The 25,675-nt window shown below is 39.2% G+C and overlaps 2 protein-coding genes and 1 long non-coding RNA gene across 6 annotated transcripts; 2 read left to right on the forward strand and 1 right to left on the reverse strand.

Annotated features, from left to right (window-relative positions):
• Nucleotides 1-749: 749 nt before the first annotated feature.
• On the forward strand, nt 750-6,153 carry LOC117827216. The gene is made up of 4 exons (XR_004634163.1): nt 750-939; nt 1,082-1,175; nt 5,525-5,700; nt 5,803-6,153. It is a non-coding gene; the product is annotated as an uncharacterized LOC117827216 (long non-coding RNA).
• A 2,691-nt stretch (nt 6,154-8,844) lies between these two features.
• On the forward strand, nt 8,845-11,558 carry LOC117827215 (complement C1q-like protein 3). Its single transcript, XM_034703743.1, has 2 exons — nt 8,845-10,361; nt 10,671-11,558. The coding sequence occupies exons 1-2, from the start codon at nt 9,747-9,749 to the stop codon at nt 10,848-10,850; spliced, it is 795 nt and encodes a 264-aa protein (XP_034559634.1). The 5' UTR covers nt 8,845-9,746; the 3' UTR covers nt 10,851-11,558.
• On the reverse strand, nt 11,269-18,704 carry pter (phosphotriesterase related). Of its 4 annotated transcripts, none has more exons than XM_034703738.1 (5): nt 18,575-18,704; nt 17,565-18,022; nt 15,510-15,775; nt 12,882-13,022; nt 11,269-12,575 (listed from the first exon to the last, which is right to left on the reverse strand). In XM_034703738.1, exons 2-5 carry the CDS (start codon nt 17,994-17,996, stop codon nt 12,365-12,367), a joined length of 1,050 nt encoding a protein of 349 aa, XP_034559629.1. In that variant the 5' UTR covers nt 17,997-18,022; nt 18,575-18,704; the 3' UTR covers nt 11,269-12,364. The 4 variants fall into 4 exon arrangements, with proteins under 4 accessions (XP_034559629.1, XP_034559633.1, XP_034559631.1 ...); XM_034703742.1 differs by lacking the exon at nt 18,575-18,704 and adding an exon at nt 18,413-18,492; XM_034703740.1 differs by lacking the exon at nt 18,575-18,704 and adding an exon at nt 18,348-18,393.
• Nucleotides 18,705-25,675: the final 6,971 nt, after the last annotated feature.

Genomic DNA, 25,675 nt, shown 5'->3' on the forward strand with positions numbered 1-25,675 from the left:
AAGAAAAACTTTTTCTTCCCCATTGTGTTGTTTGTTGTCCCTGAATGCGACTGATTTGTGTCCCTACCATATTTGATTTTACCGTATGATATCATTCTCATTTTTGTTCTGTATTTCCTGTTTGAAACAAAAAGATTGGGTTGAAAGCTACAACAACAATGTTGTTTCAGACCCACAGGGACATTTAGATAGAGACCCCTTTCTTGTTTTGTGACTTGCTGGGACAAGTTTTTGCGACCCTTAAGTCAACAGAGCTGAAGGACAGTACAATAAAAGACCAGATGTTAAGATAAGTTTGTGCTCTGTAGTAGACTATGTCACTGGCTCTCAGACCTATAAAGGATGTTGGTCAACAGCCTTCTGGGAGTCAGCAGATTTGCAGAGCTGTTCTCCCAAGCACTCCGCGATGCTTGTTCGATACTGGTTTTGATTCTTGTAATAAACGTATTACTATGCAAGCAAGCCAGTGTCACGAAGATTCCTTCTGCATCTACACATCACGGGTGGTCAAGATACGACATATGCTAGTCAGCTTTTCTTGTCTTTTTAGATAAAACACTTTATATCTGTACATTGAGAAAATGGGCACACCCACATAGGCTATTTAGCTTAGCTTCGTATAAAGACTGTAAAACAGCAGGAAACAGTCTGGCTTTGTTCGAAGTTTTAAAAGAAATCACCAACTAGTATGTTTGAAGCTAATGACTAACAAAGGAACCAGCTAGTTTCTGCTCTCAAATATAAAATCATATCCTAATTCAGAGCATAGCCCTTTAAGTTTACATTTCAGGAGACAGAATTTGTACAAGCATCAAATGTGACCAGACCGACAAGCTTCTTTTTCTGGTTCTGAAGAATCCATCTGATGGATCCTTTCAGTCTACTTAGCATTCCCTAACTATGACAGTCTCACCAGAAACTGAGGACTAAGTTTGAACAGTGAGTGTTGGGTTTTATCTTAACAATTTTGCTAACAATAAACCTGTTCAACCTAAAATGTATGACACAGCTAACCTGAACTCAGTCCTAAAGCTGCTTTTGTTTCATGCCGAGAAGCAGTTCTAACATTTCTTTGTTTTAGGAGGGGATCAGTGCACTGCTCTTTTTACAACGCAGAGAGAGGAGAACAATCACCTTTTCTCCAGAGCCTAAACCTCAACCAGCACAGCTCTAAGGTAAAGTTAGAAAAGCCAATTTGTGAAATCTCTGTTTGATATTAGCCAGACTGTTTTTCAACTGTGGTTAGCTAGCTTGTTTTTCATGTCCACAACTGCTATTGTGACACAAAGCTAACAGCAGGAACACCTTGTAAAACACTCCTGGCCAGACCTTTAAACACATAAAGCCTGGTTTATTTTGAATGTATCTTTATGTTAAGACGCACATACACAGTCTTAGTAATAGCAAAGTATGCTATAAACATAGTTTTCAATACAAAGTTTGCCTTAACAAAATAGGCTGACACATGGCGCTGTAAAAAATTGATTAGATAATACTCACATGGGATAAAACCTTTTAACTAGTGAGCATTAGAGTAAATGGTATCCTAATTTCGCTACCTTCAGACTGTTTCCCCTTGTTCCTAGAATTTATGCCAAGCTAAGCTACAATGTAAAGCAATTCTCAAAAGTGCCCATCAGTTTTCAATAATACAGCCCCTTGAGCACAGTAAACACCCCAAGACTCACAAAAAAGTTCATTATTGTCATGGTGAAAACAGGGGGCCTCTTCTTCACCTCTATGCTGCAACCTTACTGGTATGGAGGACAAATATGAGCCTCGACCCAAACCTCCCATCTTACTCTGACAGGATGGAATAAAATCAATTTTCCAGAATATTAGTTATTCCTATATGATTACTTCAGCTCAATGCATAAAAGGAAAAACACTCTGATGAGGATTATATTTTCACACCTTCAAGGTTAAGCAGATAATTTAAGTCATAATATCTGAAACAGTTGTCACCAATACGAACAAAACAAGACTACAACATTTTGTTTCAAGTTAATCTGATGTATGATTCAACAGTTTCTAGATGTTCTACATTAATTTAAGGTTACCATTTGTTCCAATTTTTGTCACCTTTATGTATGACATGTCCAGAGGTCATTCAGACTCTCACATGACACTTTCTTGTCTTAAAATAGTGAAGGGCAGGTTTGTAGAAAAAAAAAACAAGACAAGAGAGAACAGAGGGAGGGAGGGGTTTGATGATACAGAGATTGGGTGATAAATCTTGTTCTGATCAGGTTTCTCTGGTGCCCTCACACCTCAGTCTCTTTCTTGAGGTAATTAATCAATCCCAGACTGGGGGCATTGATCGGCCTCTCGTGGCCCTCGGTATGTTTACACTCCTCGATTGTATTTGCCACTAAGCCTCTCGCTGCCGCTCAATCTCATCGGCAGAAAATGTGACACTCCACCCCTCTGATGCCATCAACGAAACGCTGCATCGATTGACATCTCGATGAAATCAATCTACTTATTTTTTTTTGTTGCACAGGGGATAATCCTTTGTTGTAATCTTGTATTGCAGGTTGTAATGTATAAAGTTTTATTGTTAGCACTCAAAACAGTCCGGGAATACGTTTCATCCCACTGTTTCACTCAGATAGTTTCACTCACAAAAATAGGTAGAAGAAACTTTTTGATGCACTTCCAACATAATCATTAGCATTGACCCTTTAAACATTTTTTGGTTAAACAGGTCCTCAGACTGATAAACCAACAGTGAACGTACTTGAGGATTTACTTGTTGTGGAGGGTCCAAGGACTGTATAGGTTTCTGGATATCTTAAACCAGGGGTGTCAAACTCATTTCAGTTCAGGGGCCACATACAGCCCAAGTTGATCTGAAGTTGGCCGGACCTATAAAATGATAACATAATAACCTATAAATAACGACAACTCTACATTTTTCAATTTTTTGTATTGCAAAAAAAGTACAAGTACATTCTGAAAATGTTCACATGTTATTAACCATCTTTCTACAAAAACAGCTGTTGTATTTTTTGTGATGATGAGTAATGTTTACTGCAAAAGAACAGATAGATTATAATAACAAAGAAGGTAAAGTTGATTATTTTGGACCCCCCTGCCCCAGCATGAACAGTGTGCTTGATGGACAGTGTATGCAGGGGTGTAGTGCTAGTGTTAGTTAGTGGATCATCTTATAGTGCTCTAAAAAGTCTTTATGAATCTCAACCAGATTATGCAAACAGCAAGTCATCTATTTTCTCACTTTGAGAAAAAAGTCCCAGAAAAAAAGCAACGTTCAGGTTCGCTATGTCAGCACTATGACTGTATGCGACCCCCAGAGGACAAATCTGAAATAGTTGTTACTTTTATTGAACAATTGCAGTTATTGTCTTCTTTGTAATTTTTTCACTTTGCAAAGTCATTCCGCGGGCCGGATTGGAACCTCTGGCGGGATGGTTTTGGCCCGCGGGACACATCTTTGACACCCCTGTCTTAAACTCACTTCGCTCCAGGGGTGTCTATCACATCACGGATGCAGACAACTTCTCTCTTTTAAAGTTTTATGTCTTGCAACAGTGCAAACATGGGACTCATTCATGTGCGTGGTTCTGTAAAGAAATACATAAAAATGGAAGCAATAAATAAAAAGAGGAAGGGACAAAACATTACATCTACATTAACAATATAAAGAAATGATCTCAAACTCTTAGCAAACATTATTCACAGTATCAATCCTTCAATTGTGCTTAAGAAGGAAAAGTATTTGCAATAAATGTAATCTATGCTGAGTGAAAGTCTAATTTCAGTTCAGAGATGGACACAAATGTTACAGAAATTAGTTTAAAAAGGTAAAATTACTTAAAACAACTGATCCCTCTCTTAGTGTTGTATTAAAATAAATATTGCTATTGCAGGAACAGGAACATGGAGTTATTAAAAAGGATGGATGCATTTGAAGGAATGAAAGCTAAGGGCTTCCATACTTTAACTTCATTAAAACAGATAGTTAAGGGGATAAGAGGACATAAAAAACACTGCTACAGAAATAAATGAAAATATACAAATTACTAATAAAACTAACCTATAATTCAATACTCTGTGTTTAAAGCTCCCGCACGTTTTTATCTGAGATCTGACTTATTTATTTCAGTATCTCAGACTACTACGTTTTGATTCCCCGTGAAATCAGATGATCATAAGTAGTATCTACACTGTAACAAAAGAATAAAACAAAGCTAGACATCGGCTTAACTTACCTTAGTCGTGTGGGTGATGACATCATGAACGTTTCTTAAATGTTACTATCTTGACATAAGGAGTTGAACAAGTCAAGATCCAGAGAAAACAACTGAAGCTAAATCAGTCTCCCAAGACAACTGAGTCAATAAAATGTATTAATGAATGTCAACTTAGGGCTTCTGTATAAACTTGCCTCAAGGCGGGTCTGTAATATCCACAGCTGGAAGTATCCCCAATTTGCATATTTGTGTTACTGTTATAAAATCTTTTGTGCAATCTGTATATTCTCTTCTTTTTTCACAACAATAACCAAAATGTATTAGTAGCTCTGAATAATGTATCATATTTGAATTATCACTTATCTTATTTTTTCTCTAATGTGGGAAGTGCTATAACTGTAATTGCAGAGCTTCTTACTCATTCCTTTTTTCCATTTACAAAAAGTGTCTCCATTCAGAACTCCACATGAGTACAGAGTACTCACTTTAAAACACACTTTAAATGTTGAATGAAAAAAAAAGAACAGCAAGACATCGTCACAGGGATGTGTACTCAAAGCAAAAATACAAGTTTTATAGAAAATGTTTCCTTGTAAAGTAAAAGTAAGAGATGAAATCAAACAAAATAAACTAAAATCACACCTTGATTTCCACTTGAATGAAAAGAAATGTTCCCCATCATGAAACCAAAGTCCCACCCTGTGTGATTGTGATTGCTTCTCCATCTTAAATACAGTACAGGAGCAGCTTTGAGTGGGTGGTGTGGTAACGCGCTCTGTTATCCCTCCCTCTGCCCCCCTGCTGAGCTGAACCGTCGAGCCCAGCCGTTTCACTGGAAAAGAGAAATAAACACTCAAATTCTGAAAGAGCAGAAGGTGTGAAAAGAACTGAGGGACATGCATCTTATTGCTGCCGGGCACACATGGTGTTTTATCAGTTGATAAACACTTGAGTGTCATTGGTCACATAATATTTCTGTTTATATTCCCGGCTGGTAATGAGAGGTCCATTCAGCTTCCTCCTCATTCACCACGTGGATTCTTTGACGAACCTGTCTCAGCTTTGATTGTCATAACCACAGCTGAACCCTGCTTAGCCAATCAGCTCAGGTTACTGAGGTGTCATGCATATTTCATGCTGCACCTCAGAAATCTGACAAAGAGATTTTTTTGTCTTTGAGAATTGAAATCACGCTTCATATTTTCATTAGACACTCGCAAAAAGCCTGCAGTCTGTGGTCAGATGGGGCAGTATGTTTTATTCATGTCCTCTGAACATCTGCTTGTCCGGGTGTCAAAAATCATCAGGCTCCCCCAGGACTCCTGCCCGACTGCTTGTAAATGAACTCCAAGAGTCGAGACTCAAAACAACCTGTCAGATCTCGGCACCACCGAAGGAATCTTTCGGTGCAGCCGTGGAGGTGAGCTGAGTAGAGAAGATCTTGTGCAGGGAAAAGAGTGATGAAAGTCAACTTTTGACACATGTAAGGTGGATTCAATCAGAAATATAAAAAAGGTGCATTCTGATTCAGTTGGTGTGATACTGTGAGAAGCTTGCTATTACAAGTTGCGTCTTCTTCCCACAGCTTTCAGTGGATTTTGACACGGCTGTTCGCTCTGGCTCCCGGTCGACAAGTCTCCCTGAGTCACCGGAGGCTCGTGCCAACTGGAGGGAAAGAGCCTGACCACTAACAAGTGCTCACTGACTCATAGCCACCACAGTATGTCCCACTGTGTGTGTGAGTGTGTGTGAGTGTGCATGTGTCCCAATATACTATTCTTTTATATACTAGTCTATTTCCCACTTTGCACCCATCCCACAGAAAATGTGTGATCTTTTAGAAAAGATCATGTATTTTAGATCAGACGCAGTGCCCACCCAAGTGACTGTCATCAGTAACAATGAAGCATGAATGAAATAAAGCTAAATGAAACCACAAACCTGTAAGAGTACAATTAAAGAATCAACTCAACCAATAAGAACGTATTAGTATGTTTTTCATCTTTAAAGCTCCTGCAGAGATTTCTTTAGATGTTATGAAACAAACCAAACTTAAAGCTGATGGAAAGACTCTCTCTGTTTATCATTTTAATGTCTGAAACGTTGCTGTGGGATTGGTGTCAAATGAGGCGTTTATGAAACAGGCTTTTTTTTTTTAACACTTTGAAGGATGGATAATCAAATGAGTGGTGTATTTGATTGCTAAAAGAAAGCTCACACGTGTACAGGAAAATCAGCAAGAAATAAGAAGTAACGCCTTGTCTACAGGGGGCACAAAATCAACAAAAAATATTTCTCACAGGACCTTTCAGGAAATCATGAGTGAAGTTTGACTCTGAAAATTGTGTCTCAATTATTGGCAACCATTCTTTCAAAAACAGTTTAATGTATGGTGAGCAGGTGGTTATGCATATTAGAATCCTGAAAGCGTGAACTGTATTGTGGCGTAAAGCTACCAGCTACAGTTAAAGTTGATATAAAATATTGATTTTATTGAAGATAAAAAGATAAGAAGATTTTATTTATTATTTAAAATATATTTATGTATGCAGCTTTAAAAACTAGTCCCTCTGATTCCATGGTCGGTAACACTTCCCATGGCTACAGATTCTTATCAGTCTACTTGCAGGTTAAAGGAAACACTAAATTTAACATTTCGATAAACATCAGGTCACAATTGTTAGCCTGCTCATTTAATCTAATTCACACTAAACGGAACATTTAAATTGAAGAGTTGATTTGTTGCAGATTGATTCGATGTCATGTGGTCAAGTCATCTCTCACTTCACTCTAGGTCAGTCCAAAAAACTAAAATAAAACTGCAGTTCTTCAGGTGGCCACTTGAGGCTAGCTTTGATAATGAGTCAATCCCCTGTAAGGTTTGATATTAAAAAGCCCAACTCTACAGCAGAAATTAAGTAAGTGAGTAAAACGTATTTCGTTAGTACCTTTCACAAAGCAAGGACACAAAGGGCTTAAAAGAATATTGCGATAATAACAAAAACAACAACAAAAGCAACAATTAAATGAACTAACAACACACAAACTGCAACTGTGCAAAATTTACATCAAATGATAAAAAGTCAGTTGGAAAGAAAGTGTCTAAGCTGCTCTTTTAAAGTGTCTGTAGCATTGGAGGGAAATTCTCACATGTCAAAGCCACAAATTCAAATACATGATCACCATTGATTTAGGTTGTGACACGAGGGACTACAGGCAGACCCTGGTAGCAGTTGCCGTTTTGGATTATTTGAAGATGGTCCCGGGAGAACTTGTTAACATTTTGACAGCCAGGTACAAATACTGGTTTCAGTCTCAAATATCTTGCTATTTAGGACAACTTTATGGTGGCTACCTTTTTATACAGTTTTGTCTTTGAAATAATATTGAGACTTGAGTTCTGCAAAACAAGAAGAGCTGTTGGTTTAAGTGACGGGTGGAAGCTGCTGCCTGTCTGCTGGTTATCAACTCAGCTTGTTCAGCCACTCAACTTGACTTCTGTGTTAGTGTTTTGCCTTTAGCAGATTTTTTCAGGTAAAAAACAGAAACAAAATTTGGCTTTCCATGCAGTATATTAAACTAACAGAACATCCAAGAAGCTTGTGCTCAAGCTCTTTAGGAGAGTGATAATCCACTCCACCATAAACTTAGATTGATTCAGGATTACATTCAGTGGTGTATCCTCAATCTGTAGATTATAAAACAATTATCGTAAGCTTGAAAAGCGTCCTGTCCCCCTCTCATATATGATGGATCAAGAAGGCCACAGCGTCCTCAGTTTGGAAGAGAAACTAAAACTTATTCAAAACTTGTTGCTGCTTTTCCAAAGCGCAACTTGATCAGAGAGATCAAATCGTAACTTTTGGGGGTTTATTTGCATTGTTTCAGAAATTCTCTGCATTGTACAACTTCAGTCCCTCTATTTCAATCAGTTAATGAAATGTATGAATGTTATATTTTGTGTAACCTAATGAATTTTACCTTGTTGTACTCAGCTGTTCATTAGTGCTTTTTTTTTTTAAGTAGGGTAAATATATTTTTTAAATTCCATGAAAGAAATTGCATTAGAGAAATTTGTTGAATAATTATGATGAGAAAAGCAGCACAAGCAGTGCTTACTTACAGCAAGTATATTCATATAATGACATACACACACATCAGAGTAGTTTTAAAAGTTTATACTCATACAGTGAATTGTTATGTTATCGGAGCCCTTTAACTCCAACTTAAAAAACAGTTCCTTGTAAAACTTTTCCAGATCACGATCAAACAAAAGCAGCCAATTGCTTCTCAAGAATCTCATCCAGGCCACAATCAAAGCCTCGCTCCTCCCAGCCAAACAAGGCCAACTGTGTTCCTCCTCCCTGTTCATCTATCTCTCCACCTGGCAGGTGTCAGGACGCATCGAACAGTGTCAGCCTCTGCATCCATGAGCACATCATCATCATCATCTGCCCTCCACACCAACAATTAGCCCTTCATCGCTCACCAAAGCCACTGTGCTGAAGTTTTATCCAGATTGAACCTCAAGTTTTTTCACCTTAGAAGCCATTATGTGTGGATCCTTTAGGAATTTATTGTTAAATTACAATCAACACTTTAGATTTTTAACCTGCAACTTCGTTTACTGATTTCTCATGGTTAATTAATTAAGTGATCTCACCTTATTTTTCCTCTTAAATGCATCAACATTTAGTCATTTCATCAGTATATTTATGTGAAGCCATCCTTCACTGCCAGCTCCCAGTGACTCCCCCCTTCCTCTCAGTGGCTCTATAGATTTTCTCCCAATGATAAATTGGTCACAGGGAGCCGCTGAGGTGTGACCACGTGCCAAAGGAGTATAGCTTTTTCCCTTTAATGGGCCTAATTATGCTCAAGACCTTTAGATCAGTTTGGATAAGTTCTAATGACGTGCCGTGGGATGCATCGCTATGGTAATCAATCGAAAAAGTAATGTGTACTGTCGAGAAGCTGCTAAAATTGCAAAGTTGCTCCATGATTACACCAACAAATGCATAATATAAAGTAGTCACGTTTCAGAGAGTCGATGTTGCATCAGAGTTTGGATGTCTTTCACTTTCTCTCTTTTGATTGAACAAACGCGTAGATTCTTTTATCACATCTCCATCCATCACCCCCACCCCTCCCCTCCCTTTCCAAACACAGACGCGGGTTAATTTCTCGTCCATTCTCTCCGGTGGCACCGAGGTGGGCAGAAACTTATGCAGCTTACTTTGTGCTGAATATCAAAAGGCGCTTAAGCCGAGGTTTCCTCCCTCGGAAAGTCTTTTGTTTTTGTTTTTATTGCATTTAGAGAACGGAGATGAATCATTCGGACGGATACCGCAGCGCGTAAAAGTTGTGGATGGTTACTTTTACGCATAAACACCCGAAGGACTATTTTATCTCCAAACGTTGCAGTATAATAAGAGAGCAGGTGAAATTCTTCCCTCTGCAATAATCCCGCCAACAAGCAGGCTGGAAGACCATCCACTCCGGAGAACACCGCGGATCCGCAGAGCGCAGATGATCGCAACTGGTGTTTGTGGAGTCACGCTGGTGCTGGTGTTGGTGGTTCTGATCCCGGTTGTGGTGAACACCGCCGGGACTCCTTCCCGCTACGAGATGCTCGGCTCCTGTCAGATGGTGTGTGACTCCCACGGGACAACGGCCACGGCAAAGGCAACCAACCCGATCAAAGATAACCGTCTGGTTCAGTCGCTGCCGACGTCCAACCAAGGTCCCCAAGGAGAGCCGGGGCGCGTGGGGAGGATGGGTCCGAGGGGTCCGGTTGGCGATCCCGGGCCCCCTGGACCTGCTGGTCCCCCTGGAGATAGAGGGTCGCCGGGTCCTCCTGGTTTACCTGGAGCCCCCGGGTTGAATGGGCCAAACGGTGCCATCAGCGCTGCTACCTACAACACGATACCAAAGATCGCGTTTTACGCAGGACTGAAGAAGCAGCACGAGGGATATGAAGTGTTGAAATTCGACGATGTAGTCACAAATCTTGGCAACCACTACGACCCCGCGACAGGGAAATTCACCTGCTCGATACCAGGGATTTACTTCTTTGTTTACCATGTGCTGATGCGGGGCGGAGATGGGACAAGCATGTGGGCTGATCTCTGCAAAAACAACCAGGTAGGGCTCTTTAATAAATAATTATTAGCTAATCTTACGATTTTTCAAGCTTTACACGTTATTGTTTATAATGGGCCTTTAACACTGATTTGACCACACACAGTACGCGCGACTTTTACGCACGGTTGTTTCTTGAAAGACTAAACTTTTTTATAACCTGTATAGCACAATCTAACCTCACACAATGAAGACGTCTGATAATTTATCAAAGCTTGAAAGGAAAATAACAGCTATGTCGCCACTTAAGGAGCTGTCCACGGTTCTGAATTCAACACGCTTCACCACCAAAATGCCGTCTTATCTTTCCAGGTAAGAGCCAGTGCCATCGCCCAAGACGCCGACCAGAACTACGACTACGCCAGCAACAGTGCAGTCCTACACCTGGAGCCCGGGGACGAGATTTACATCAAGCTGGACGGCGGGAAGGCGCACGGTGGCAACAACAACAAGTACAGCACCTTCTCCGGCTTCATGTTGTACGCTGATTGAAACACGGGGGAGAAAAGATCTGCTCCACATACACAGCTCGCTTCACTGCTCATGCTCGGTTCCATGTCAGTTGGATTATAACAGACAGAGCTCAACATTACCATATGGCAAAAAGAAAAAAAAAAAGAGTCCAGGGAGATGTGGAGGACGTCATGCGTAACAAAGAGCTGCACTACGGTGTAATTACAGAGTATAATCATGGATTTTTTAAGTGTACAGCACTGAATTGTACTTGTCAGATTGATTAGTGTCGCTGTTGAACCCTATGTGAACTGTTTAGCTTTACAAATTAAGTTTGCTGGTATGTCAAACATGCTCTTACACCTGCTGAATGAATGAAAGATTAATGTATTCACCATTAACACTGATAAAGATGCTGAAATTATATCCACATAATCACCACTCTGTCACAGTAAAGTTAGTCCCTATATGTGCTTTATTTTTCATACAGATTTAACAGTTATTGCATTTTTGAGTGGACATGTAAATGCTGAAGTGATGCATGATTCAAACATTTACAAGAGAAGATGTAAAGGGCCAAACTGATGTTACTGTCACAAGAGGATCACTGTAACTCAATTTCTTGTCTTCTTGTGACAGCTGGTTGGAGCACAGGGAGGTCTGGTGGTAAGTCATGGGTCCCTCTGTATAAAACTGTCAGCTCATGTGTAAAAATATAATGTACAAAATAAATCCCCTGCCTCCTTTTTTTTAGTCCTCTCAGAAGATTAATCAAAGTTATACAGTTGTTGGGTTTCTGCTGCAATCGTGCCGCTGATCATGTGGCGAGGAGTCACCCTGTGAGGCCACCTGTTCCCAGATGAGAGGAGAACATGTCCTTCATCTGGGCCCTGCCAGCCACTCAGCCTCCCAGAGACACCCAGACACCCACTGAGGGGCAACAGGACAACTCATCTAACACAGCCGCATTGTGTCGAGAGCAGAGCAGCATACTGATTACCAACACACTTGTTATTTTCAGCCCCATAAAGCATGTTGGCAGAGATGTCACTTAGAAATACAAAGGAAGCAGCTGTGACATTAACATTGAAGGTGAAAAATCAATTAGCACCACGCTTTTTTAGCACCATAACAGAGGATTTTTGTCAAAGATTGCATTCAGAGTTTAGGGGACAAAGAAAAGAGGATATTTTGTGACATAAACAGGAAAATGCTGGTTATGAGGCGGAGTGATCGCGCAAAGGTCCTTCCTATGACTAGCTTACAAAGTGAATAATGTTCAATCACAGATATAAAAGTTTTGATTAATAGTGCATCAATAGAAACTCTTTCAACTACTAATACAAATGATCTTCCATTGGAAAGAGTTAGAAAAACATTTAGCTTTGCATAAAACTTTGGCAACGTTTACGTTAAAGACTTAATTCCTTCACAAAAATGAAGCTTCAAAAGCAAATTTTAAAACTACTCTGGACTGTGACTGTTGAAAAAATCTCAAAGATTTCATTTTTATCCGTCTACATAGGATGAAATTATCAACGTCTTCTTGTGATTTATTTGAAAGTTAACCAGCGTTTGGGGTTGTCAATGAGGATCTTGTCCACCTGGTGCTGTGAGATCCCCCTCATTAGCATCTTAGGCACGATGTTTTTCAGGATGTGAGAGTAGCCGTGGCCGCCGTACTTGGTGAGACGGTTCTTGGTGTGGATGTCGTGTGCGATCACGATCTTGTCCTCGTAGCCCTCCTTCACAAGGAACGCCAAACTGCACAAGTATGACCAAAAAAGCAGAAAAAAATAATTAAAGTGTGACATTTTGGTTTAGGACATCCTGTAGTCGCGGATCTGTGTTAGTGTGTTTGTAAATCTTTCTTTTGTGTGTGCAGAAAAACATCTGCAACATCATTCATTTGTCACTTATCCCGCTGATACACACTCCTCCCTCCCGCTGTGTACAGGAGGATCAGTCTCACAGTTTTAGACTCTATTTCAAAAGCAACATTTTGCTCCAAATGAAACAACTTTTGGCACACACACAGAAACAAGTTAAACCCTGTCCGGTTTAACTCACGTCTTCACTCTCTGGCTGTCACTGGGCATGTCCACCTCCAGGTTGTACGGGTAGTTCAGCATCTCTACGCCAAACAGATCGTACTCCAGATAACTGCCCAGCTTTGCAAACTCCAGCAGTTCACCATCATCAAATATGGTCCTGTGTGAGGGGGGTAGAGAAATGAAAATGAAAGAATTAAATTAAAGGATTGTGGCTGCATTGTAAAGGAGACAGTTTAACCCATTACCCAGATTGGGTTGTTTAATGTTACATAAGACCAACACAGCAGTGACTTATCTAATAAGTCCTGAAAAGCAAGTCAAAGATGTTTTTGATCAACTGAGCGATAACTCTGTCTTACAGGTACGTGACATCACTTTTCTTCTGTCAGTTTGACTTTGATAGAGCAGCTAAAGCAGCATGTGAATTGAAATGATGAATTAAGAAGTCTGGAGCAGCTGTTTTCAGGCTCAAAAAGAACTACGTTAAAACCATCAGTTTTCATTATAGTATCAGCTCATTGAACTACATTATGAATAGGAACAACCTTTTCACTTTTCCTTTACTGCAACATTCACATTGGTTTCAACTAACTTTTTACTTTTAAAGAAGTAATGTCACACAGATATTTGCTGTTAACAGGATGTGCACAGCTTCAAATGAGTTCCTGTGCTGGGTTGTGCAGTGATACTTTAAAACCCCCCAAAGTGTGTGGGTGTTATGTTTGCACGGGAGTGATTTAATAAAATTAAATTATTTAATTTTGCACCTTTGAATTTTTGACTTAACTGACTAAATTTCACATGTTTTGAAAAAGGTACTCCACCAAGATACAACTGATGACTGGTGAAAATTAAGTAAACCAGTCTTACCTTTAATCGCTGGAGTTTGATATCATCAGTGATAAGCTATGATTTAAAAAAATAAGAAAGTAAGACTGACTTGTATCCATCTACAAACAAGAAAACACCAGCCTCATTGATAGACTCTTAGCCTCACTGAAGCAGTACAATGCACAACAGCAAACATTACTATGATTAAAGTAAACGATTGATGTTTTTGAGGAAAATAAACAGCCTGTAAGTACTTCTACCCTTTGATTATGAAAATATCTGCAGTTTGTCATGTGAAAATAATCAGGAAGAGGGAGGTTTTACTTCCAGACTGCCTCACTGAAATTAAAACCTGGATGCAAAAAAAACTTTCTTCAACTAAACTGCGACAAATCAGATATCATCATCATCAGCCCAAAATCCCTCACCAAAACCACCCAAAACTTCTCCCTCACACTTAATAACACCACTCTGACTCTATCACCCCATATTCAACACCTCGGTATAGTTTTTGACACCAACCTCACCTTTGAAAAACATATCACCCGCATCACCAAAACCGCCTTCTTTCACTTGAAAAACATCGCCCGACTCCGCCCACTACTCTCCTTCCCTGTAGCAAAAAACCGTACCCATGCTTTCATCACCTCCAGAATCAACTACTGTAACAGCATCTTATATGGCTCATCATCCAAAGTCCTCAATAAACTCCAGTACACCCAAAACCCAGCTGCCCATCTACTCACTCACTCCCATTCCCGTGATCACATCACCCCTGTCCTCCAAAACCTCCACTGGCTTCCTGTCCCCCAACGCATTCACTTCAAACTCCTCCTCCTGACCTTCAAAGCCCTCCATCACCTGGCCCCCTCCTATCTCACTGACCTGCTTTACCGTCACAACCCCTCCCGTGGTCTGCGCTCCTCCAATGAAAACCTCCTCTCCCAAACCTTTAGGACCAAGCACTCAACCTGGGGTGACAGGACTTACTCCATTTCTGCACCCGCCCTCTGGAACTCCCTCCCCAAACACATAAGCAACTCCACTGACCTACAAACTTTCAAATCCCAGCTCAAAACTCACTTCTTTAGAACTGCTTTTAACTGTTAAGGTGTTTATAGTCACTGTGTTTCTATTTTGTTTCTTCTATCTGTTAATGTGTGTTATTTGTGAAGTGATTTTTTTGAAAAGCACTATATAAATAAAATGTATTATATTTCATGTTGTGTATTTGGAGCCAGAGTCCGTGCAGCAGAGCCTCAACACTGAGATCTTGCCTCTTCTGCTAACCAAAACACATCAAACTCACCAATTTAGTAGCAAAGATCACTCAGGTTAGTGTGGACCACAGTGTGATAGCTTCATTTGTTAATTTGAAACAAACTTTCAGTTATGGAAAGTTCCATGACTCTTGTGTTAGGATATGTTCTGTTCTTTTCTCTAATAACCCGCTGCAGGAACTGCATTTGTAAACAAAGCTGCCAACAACCCCATTTTTTAGCACTAACTTCTGAGACAAAAAGAGAATATTTGGACATTAACAGCACAATGAGAACTAATTATCAAAACAGTGCCATGTTGAAGAAATGTTTATTTGATGTGTATTTTGAATACTAAGTTTGACCCATGTCCCACTTGTTAACAGGTGAAGGAGAGTGCTTTATGATCTATACTGCAACCAGTCAGAAGGGGGAGCGCAAACTGTTTTGGCTTCACTTTTCTTGTACAGTCGTGTTAGGTCCAGAGCAGGTGATATTGGAGATATTATGTTAGCACAGATGGCTGGTAAATAATGATCTCTGAGACTTCTCACCTGTCCAGGTGTGACATGACAGTCTTGCTGATGTCACCTCCAGCCTCCTGAAGTATTCTGACAACTTCAGCTGGAGCGGCCGGATTCCTCCCGGGATGGATGATGACGGGGCAGCCGAGCTGGGTCTGAGCGTGAGCCGACGCCCTCAGCACCTTCGCCTCGCTCTCTGTGATTGGCCAGCAAGTGCCGATCTCTCCAATCACACCGCAGCGGATGTCTGTGCCGTCAGCGCCATGAAGCACCTCGCTGACGATGATGTCTGTGAGCTGGCGGACAACAAATGAGGAGTTGGATAAAGCAGGGTGACATCACTTTTAAAAATAGTTACTCACATGTTAGCGCACTGAAATGACTCTTCACTGATATTTTTGTTCCGTCTCTAAAACAGACCTGAGAGACATGAAAAAAATTAATGTCAGGCTTGAGTGTTGAAATTTACACACCCATGAAGACTGCATGTATTTTAAGCATACATAAACAGAGACTGTAAAGAAAGGGTGATATTTCAACTCTGAGTCTCAGTTATAAACATCCTGAATCAAGTTCTCATGAAATCAAACAGCCATTAAATTATGTGGACAAAGTTCCATCAAATATGACTCACACTGACTTACACCTAGCAGTATCTGTCCTAACAATAACAAAAGCTCTTTCTGTAGGTCTTTTTGGTGATATTTATATTTTGTCTTTTCCTGAAAAGAAAAAAAAGACAAAACTGATGACTTATCCTACCCTTCAAAGCTTTTACTTACATTACATTCAATGAAATGCTTTCTTGAATTCAATTTCCCTCTCCTCTGACGTACAGGACCTAGAATCACTGTGTTTGTGTTTGAATCCTGCTGTCAATGCCAATAAATGTCCGTCACAGATACCGTCTTGCTTTTAGAGGATACATGTTAAAATGCAAACTGATACCAATAGTTGTGTGGGCTCATTCAGAGTACCCCTCAAAAAAAAGTATGATAGAAAATCACTGATTGCTGTCTTTTTGTCAGCTTTGCGAAGCATTACACTCTTGCTAGCAACAGAATGTTGTTGTTCATTAGCACCACCCAATTTCCCGAAACCAGCTGATATATCTGGGGGCTATTTTGGCACAAGACCTACAAGCTAACTGGCAGTCATAAGACATCTCTAAGTTCGTCTTTAACATTTAGCACCAATTGCAACCCTTTGATATCTCTGACAAGTCCAAGTAGAGGAAGGGTTGTCTGGATACAAATATCACTATCTTTATCGGCGTGCATCAGTGTCTATATACCAGTGGTTCTCAAAGTGGGGTCCTAGGACCCCTGGGTGTCCGCGAACCATAGCGTGGGGGTCCGTGAAATAATTATATCACTCATACACACTTCACTCCGGTCCCAACTGTTCCAGCTACTACTTAGCTTTGCTTACTACCTCGCAAGTATGGAGCCACTTCTAAATCAGTTCATATCGTCAAGTGATGCTAAGCCCAAGCTAGCTAAATTAAAACAATATGATGACAGATATATAGAGTTTGGTTTTATTGAGAATGGTGACGGGAGACCAAAATGAGTCATGTGTCTCCAGGTGCTAGCGAACGAAGCTATGATGCCGGCCAAGCTAAAGCGACTGAAGTGTTTAGATTGCTAAGTTTTACAATACAAATAGTTCAAAATGCATCTAAGAGTGCAAATGGTAGCAAACGTGCTTAATTGATGTTACAATTATGAGGGGGTCCTTGGAAAATGTTCCCACCTGTAAGGGGTCCCTGGCCCCAAAAAGTTTGAGAACCCCTGCTATATACTACCTACAATGTTGTCAGTGACCACTCTAGCCAATGCATCTATGCAATGCCAAAAACTGTCATCCCTGATAAATCAGGTTAATAATTTGGTGATAATAACAAAACCTACAGAGCGCACAGAGAGTTTGATAGTCGTCAAAGCTTATAAAATGACAGTATTTTTCCATCATTACAATGAATGATTTTTGAAATGATACTAGTACTGGAGGAGTTTTGGTAGATGAAGTATCATAAAGAAAAACGGCATCAAAACATCTGCTCCCTATCAGCCTGGTTCACACCTTCTCCACACTCATCCTCTTGGTGGCCTCAGTATGGGTGCTGTCCACATAGTACCCTGCCCCTGCAATGATGTGCACCCCCGTCTCCTTGGCCAGCTGTTTGAGGGTGGGAAGGTCCCTGTCGATTCCTGTGGTGGTATTTTCCACTATGGTGCCCCCTCCTGCCTTCCTGTACGCCAGCAGCTCATCCCTCACGGCACCGGTCTCCTGCTGCAGGAGCAGGTTCTCGTGGCAGCTGTATGGGTTCTGCCTCAGCCAGTGCATGTGCTGCATGTGGAACGGGTCCTCAGCCACCGCCTCATCACCTGGAGGGGGAGGGAAGTAGCAGCACTCGAAGGTCATGGTGAGGTGCTCATGGGTCATTGTGCGGCCCAGTTGATCTGGATCCACCACACCGAGGACAGTCTGGACCTTCCCACTAAGCTGAGACATGATTGGTGCTCAGGGTTTCCAACAAGCTGCAGGGAGGAGGAATAATATAAGTGTCTTTATACATGAGACAAAATCAGACACAGTCTCACCAGTTCGTGCAGCACTAACACTGATCCGACAGGAGAGTGTTTGCACTCTGAACACTGATTGACAGGTTAAACAAAGAGCTTAAGAAAGGGAGCGACCTTTGAACTACAGAAATAAGAAACTTTTTTCGAGTTAACCGTGAGACCTGCTTACAAGATTATTAATAATACCTAAGCTTTATATAGCGCTTTTAAATAACTCAAAGACGCTTTACAAATAAATAAATAAATACAAATAAAGACATACAAGACAAGCAGACGACACCTTTCTAGTTGCTTGCTCGGTTTGCAAAACGTAGGAAACAATCACTATGGTGCCCGTTAACTTACTAATAGCAACGTTGTTTAGACTCTTACAAAGTGAATGTCGTCGAAATAAAAACGAAACAACATGCAGTTTACTCAGAGCTGCAGCACAAGCTGAGTAAATGGTTCAAAACATCAATGTCAGTCATCAAATGAATCGAAACTGCAGAAATAAAGTGTGCTGACCTTGTTTCTATTTCTTGTGGTGCAACTCCGCCAGCCAGTCTCGCGCAGTCTATATTTATAAGGTCTCAGCCATAGTCTCAGCTAGTCCGTCTATGGATTAGCTCAGGGTTAGTTATGTTTGACTCATCGCGAGAAGTCACGGGATTACAGCTCTTAAAACAGCATGTAAGTAAAGTAATGTTGATAATTCAAATATTACAGCTATTTTTCAATGTTTTATCAATTGAGCTACTATTTCGAAACTTTGACATTTATTTTAGCAGAATTAGTTGTCTTTATGGTACCTGTAAGCAAATATGTATTAGTAGTACTACCTTTTTAGTCTCGCTTCTCCGCTTTTAACTAAGATAAGATAAAATAGTCCTTTATTCGTCCCACATACGGGGATATTTAAGTGTCACAGCAGCAAAAGAGTATAAAGCAAACAAGAGTCTATAAAATATCAATTATTACAGCGTTATAAGCAATTAAAATTACAGAGGTAAAAATAAGCATATCTTACAACTTATAGGCCTATATAGATATTATTGGTTATAGAGTCTGACCACTGCAGGAAGAAAATACCTGCGATATCTCGCGGGTTAAGAAGTCTGTCACTGAACGAGCTACCTAGTGTTGTAACCTGAGTTTCATTCTTACAAAAGTTGTATTTATTTATCTATTTATCTAGTTCAAATTTTAGTCAACTTTATTCTATTTTATTTATTTATGTACTTATTTATTTTATTTTATCTTTTATTTTATTAAGTATAGCCTCTTATTTTCTTTTAATGGTTTAATATATTAGTGTTTTATTATCTTAGAATTGTATTTTATTTTGGTGATTTTAATTTCCTGTGTTGAATTTTAACATTTTATGTTTCCTCCAGTTTTTCCTCATTAAGATATCATGACAAGGTTTCCTCAGTTTGTTCAGCAACTTATTTTTTATTATTTATTTATTTTATCTTTATTGTTTTTATTACTATTATTCCATATATTGTGTTCTTAACCTTAGGATTGTGGGGTGGGATCTTTTTATTAATGTATTCTATTTTAGGTTGTTTTTATGGACAGCACTTTCTTTTACGATGTCATTGTATGAAAAGTACTTTATAAATAAAGTCTGATTGATTGATTGATAGTATGGACCTCGGATCTGTTTTAAGACGTGAATTTTGACAATAATTCGAAACAATTCAAGGACAAGTGTTAACCACTTCCCAAAGACCTACCATTGAAATGTTCTTAAAAGTTGATACTTTCGGCTTTAAAGGGATTATTTAAGACTCAAAAGCAAGTAATAGGACCGATTTTTTGAATAGTTGCCAAGCTGTTAGTGTTTTCAATGACCCAGTTCATTGATGGAATTAACTAGCTTCATAAAGCTAGTAAATTAAGGATTTCCAGAAGTTTCTAACTCTAAAGGAGCCAAAAAGTAGAAGTCAATTATCTGTGAATCGATCTCATCAACAACCATTTTGCTTCAACAATAATGACTGAATATGTAAATGTCCATGAAATGTTAACAGAATTATTTTATGGCACATTTCAGAAGGTCAGAGGTCAAAAGGTCTCATGTTCCACAGCTACTCCATGGAAACCCTAATGTGTTTTTTTAAATTAATTGTGATTGGTAAATACATTTTATATCATGAGTGCATTACAATTGGTGTTGATTTAGCTTATTAAGCTTCAATATCCGATAGCCTTATAAAAGAGAGTTTTCAGGCCTATAGGCAAAAACTAAGTTTACATAATTTAAACCTTAGGCTAACAGGTAACATTACACCATTATAAGTTGTCCTTAAAATTGTCTGGCATCATTATTTTGCAGAACATGTGCGGATGATGCAGAGCTTGAGAGAGACAGACTGTGACTCTCGGTGTTTCTGCTCTCCTCTCTCAGCAGATGGTCTCCAGCAGCATTTGGTCTTCTGTTGCAGGGAGCTGCCCTATGAACAGTCACCATCACACTGAGCATCCGTCCATTTGTCTGCAAGATGAGAAATCTTCAGATCAGAGACTTTGAGATGAGATGGAGCAAGTTATTTGGTCCCAAAGAGGTACTTACTCACTTACTTTTTTTTTTTGCCTGTGTTGGAAGGCTGTCCCCAGATTGAGGTCCAAGTTATGACCCTGTATCATCAGGAACCTTTAGATTCCATGAACAGGTATCTTCTGATCAGAATTTGTTGTTGCTGGCTAAATAATACCGAGCCATGTCTTTTGAAATTGTGTCTTAAAATGTGGATACCTTTGATAAGAAGCAGATTAAGGCCTGTGTGTTTTTGTTTCTGTTCTTATAAACTTTATGTCTCTTTTTTATTCAAAACTCCTTCACTGTGAAGTTTATATTCAGAAAATGGACTCCTCCACCAAGCAAGGTCTCATGGTAAGGCTTTATTGAATAAAAGAGGAAAAACAGATCATCGAGAGCTACATTTTGAGTCAGATTAACTATAAGAAGAGCACAATTAAACATCCAGCCACTGGGAGAGCAGTAAATAAGAAAACAACAGGGGAGCAAAATGAATTCATCAACATTAAAAAATGATACAGAGATTTGATGGTAAATGGGTTTTTAGAGAGCTGTTACTCATGAGCCTGCAGAAGCGTCCCACTGCAGGATTCCTCATTAGAGAGGATTGTCACTCCCATTCATCTGTACGGCTGACATTTTTCAGACGGACTCGACCCTGGGGAGACTCTTAAAGGAGAGGGATGACTAAAACCACCTTTTCTGAGTGGACAGACTTCCTGAGATAGAACTCAAGATTATCAAAATCTAAGTTTAATGCAAATTGAAAAATGTTTACCAGGCCTGCTAAAAGCCATCAGACATGGCTTAGAAATGTATTAAAAGCATGGCCTTGTGTATAAAGTCTCCACTTAACCCTCTCCAGGTGCTAAGTTGTAGTTTTCTCTCTGAATTTATGCATTTGAACATTTTTTCTACGTTAACCAAAACAGAAATGTTTGGCTTGTCTGAATTCCACTGAAGCTGCTACAAACCTGCAGGATTTCAAGGTTTCAGCCAATTGTTGTGGTCTGGCGCCCTCTGCAGATAGAAAGGGAGAACATTTCTTGCAGTTTGACATGGCCTGAAGATCCAGCCTTCAAACATCATGTTAAAACATTGAATTATAACTTCAGATATTACTTTGAAACAGAATTATGCACACAGAGGTCCTGCCTTAGGGTAAACTAGGGCCCTTTCAGACATCTTAAATGTCATAAGTGATAGAAAACGCCGATAGATGACCGTCTGTGGTTTGCTGTCTGTTGTTTCGGGTCTTTTATTGAATTTTCATGCTTCTTAGGCCCTCTGGAGCCTTGAGCATTTGTGAATCAATAGGCCCGTTTGTTTGAAGAAATAACAGTGAGATTATGAATTATGAGAAGAATGAGACTGCAACAAATTGCAAACCTCCCCCGTCATAGATATAGCAGTATCCCTACTATCAGTTCAACAGAGGCAAACATTTCTCAGAGATGTGTCTCTGGCATAGAAAATGAGATTAACAAAACACTTCCATTTAAGTTTCATAAAGTGAGAGTGTGGAAAATGTTGTCGCCCTTGTGTAACTTCCGTTTTATTATCCACACCCTGTAAAGGACAAACAGAGACATTGTATAATGTATAATGATATCAAACATACACCAAAATCCCAGGAGAAGAAACCGATTATTTTCTTTTACTCAACATTAAACTCATATATATAACAGTGATCATCTCATCCTCAAACCATAGGCATTAATCTGCAGGTATAAAGTTCTTCACTCTGCAAATGTTAAATGAAAGATTCTGGACTGTGGCAGGGATTAGCACTCGAAAAGCCACAAAAGCATCCAACATTTTAGATAATACTTCTTCAGGCTGTGGAGACATTTGAGCATGTGCAGCACTTGAATCCAAGGAACATTTCCCCTATGGAACAATTGTATCCTGTCGCATCATATTGCATCGCATTATATTGTATCTTATTTTATGTTATCATATCTGTTTTAATCATATCATATTGTGTCTGATTTTATCTTACCATTATTGAATCGTGCCATATTGAATCGCATCAAATCATGTTGCACGGCACTGTATCGTATTGTATCGTATCGTATTGTATGTATCGTATCGTAGCGTACCGTACCACTGATGTTCGTGTAAAGGCCCTTCTTGAAGTCTGTGTGCTTCTGCATTCCCGAAAAAGGTAAAATAAATATTTCAAAGTTTAGGCAGCAGTTATATAAACAGGGTTACTGCTTCTTTTCTTTTTTAATGTTTTTTAAAGTAAATTTCCTTAAAGCAAAGTTAAGCTGTTCTGAATTGCTTTTTTTTCGGTTGTGGAAGGTCGTTGATTATTTTGGATTTGGACAATTATCTTGTTAAAAAAGTATTTTGTTAATTTGAACACATCATCTTTTTCTCATGGGTAAATGTAGGGGACAGTTTTTTCAAATCAGTTCAATCCAAATTTTGAACAATCAGCCGATTGTTTGTTAATATGTTTGTTGCAGGATATTGAAACAAAATAATGACAAAAAAATATGTTTTGTTGTTAATCTGTTGTTCTTAGGTATGCAGGTTTATAAAGTAGAAGTGTGTCTTTTAATCCCCAGAGCTCTGAATTCAGGCCACTGAGTCCAGCTGGTGTGAAATATGCCGTGCAGTCCCTACAACGTGTCATGCAAATCAGTTTTTTCACGGGTCCACATGACAGGCCAACGGACCTCAAGTTGTTGTTGCCATAACGTGTCCTATATAAACCCAAACTGCGCAAACATCTGCTCAGACCGGTGAGAACCAGAAACTACAAACTTCATCATGGCAGCGAAGACTTTGTTTGTGGCCTGTGCTCTCTTCATGGGAATATGCATCATCACAAATGGCTCTCCGACTGAAACAACACACGCTTACTGCAGGATTGTCTGGTGAGACTTCATCTATTTGTCATCAAGTGTACGAAAAATAAATACATTTAATGACATGTTTTACTCTTTCTGAAAGGCTGCTTGGATTACCGTGTGATCAAGTTAGCATGGCCCTCCTGACTCAGATTAAAGCCATGGGCTCTTTCAAGGTAAGAAACTTGAAGAAGACTTTACTCTCACCTTTTTCATATTTCAATACGTTTGTGTAAATTAATACTTATTTTCGAAACACTCTTTCTATGATTGTGGTTTAGCTCGGTTCAGTGACTGCAGCCCTTATTCAGGCCAATCACACCTCTGCAGTCGGACAGATTGAGAGTGTGAACTTCACTATGATGGGCACGGCTTTGGGCATGGGCTGCCATGTAGAGGTTAGTCACATACTTTTGATTCTTATACATCTTAGTAACACTGGTGAAGTAATAAACAGTGATTTAATGTTGCTCTTTTATTAATAAGGTCATTAACATGTAATTATAGGGTTCTTCTGTGTCTGCATTCTGGTTCAGCCTGTTTGATAACGGCACAAACTACTGCAACCTTCGCAACGTTGTTCAAGGTCAGCAGCTTCACACAACAATCAGTGATGTTACTTAAGATGTCATTTCAGATTCATGAAACTTAATTCAATCTAAAAGTCGGCAGAAATCTCCTCTTTATATGAGCCCGTCATTAAATTTGTAAAGTGAAAAAAGACCACTGGCTGCGTGATCATGTTTCTGTGTCTCTGTCTGTACAGGAAGTGGACTCACCAAAGCTCCAGGTTCATAGAGTACACCAACGAGTGGCTCTGCCTCGGGATGGAAGTTTCTGCCTGCAAATAGATGTGAAATCTGAAACACGTGGTTTGTGATGGATGAACTTTCTGTCTGGTCAAACAGATTCAGAGGATGAGTTTAATAAATAAAAAACATTTGTATAATGAATAATGTTTTCTTTTTCTATAGCAGAGGAGCCCACCAGAACACTCTGAATTATTTCCTTTATTTCGGTCTAAAATTAAAAGTTGTTTTTGCAGAAACATGAGTTATAATTTTAATGACATGAAGAGCTGACTTATTGATGTGTCATTGTAAAAAAATTGACTTAATTGCAAAATCAGATTTATACAGACAAACTCTTATGATAAAACTAACTTCTCATCATTTTATAAATCTCAAATTTGACAAACTTCGCTGCAAAGTGACCAACAGAAACTGTTTTAAATTCAGCTCAAAAAAGTTGATGGGAAATATAAAACATGTTGACTAGAAACATAATGTTTTACAGGTATGATTCTTTTAATGGATATGCATTTTTATGAGAGCCTCATATGAATATGATAGAAAACATTGCCAGAACTGTCATACAGTATAATCTAAATGTGGTCATAATGATATTTTGCATACATTTTCCGATGGCTTTTATACATAGCTTACATGTTGTCAGGCTACAAAAGCTAAATTAAAAATCATGATACCAAACATAAGAAATAAAGCTTGCATGATGAGTTTTTCTTTTTACTGATGGAGATACCAGTACACTGATTTAAAATAAGCAACATAAAAATATACTTATATAATAAATTGTTGATAAATAAATGATTCTTAAATAATGATAAGAATATGTTTTCATGATTTCATTGGTGGACGCTGTGTTTTTTTTCTTCCTGTGTTAAACAGGGTTAGACATAGGCTGCCCTCATATGATCGCAAAGGGAGTATTCATCCTTTAGACACATCCTCAGACACAATACATAACACTCTGATTTAGACTTGCTAACCACAAGACTCTCAAACATTAAAACCATTACTCATGCTGTTTTTATTGTTTTCCTCGCAAAAGATGACGTCCTGTCACCTTGTGGCCTTAGCAGTCTGGCTCTTAAATCAGGGGAAGATGACTGATTGGCGCATTACATAGAAGTCAACATATCCTGATGGTCCGTGATAAAAGCAGGTGTATTACATTTTTGATCAAATAGTTAGGTTTTAATAGACAGAGGTTAGTTTAACTTTATAACTATGTTTAGTGACAGTATGTTGCAGTAAAGGGAAATTCCACATGGTTGATGGCTGGTTTAATTTCTCCAGCTATTATGTCCAGCTGCTCAGGCGTCTGTTGCAAATGTGGTTCAAATGATAACAGCATTGAATGTAGAGGTCACATGCTTCATTCTGCTGCAGAGCATTTTTCTTTTAAATCAGACGTCCT

This window comes from Notolabrus celidotus, chromosome 15, assembly GCF_009762535.1.
Source record: "Notolabrus celidotus isolate fNotCel1 chromosome 15, fNotCel1.pri, whole genome shotgun sequence".
Lineage (NCBI taxonomy): Eukaryota > Metazoa > Chordata > Actinopteri > Labriformes > Labridae > Notolabrus > Notolabrus celidotus.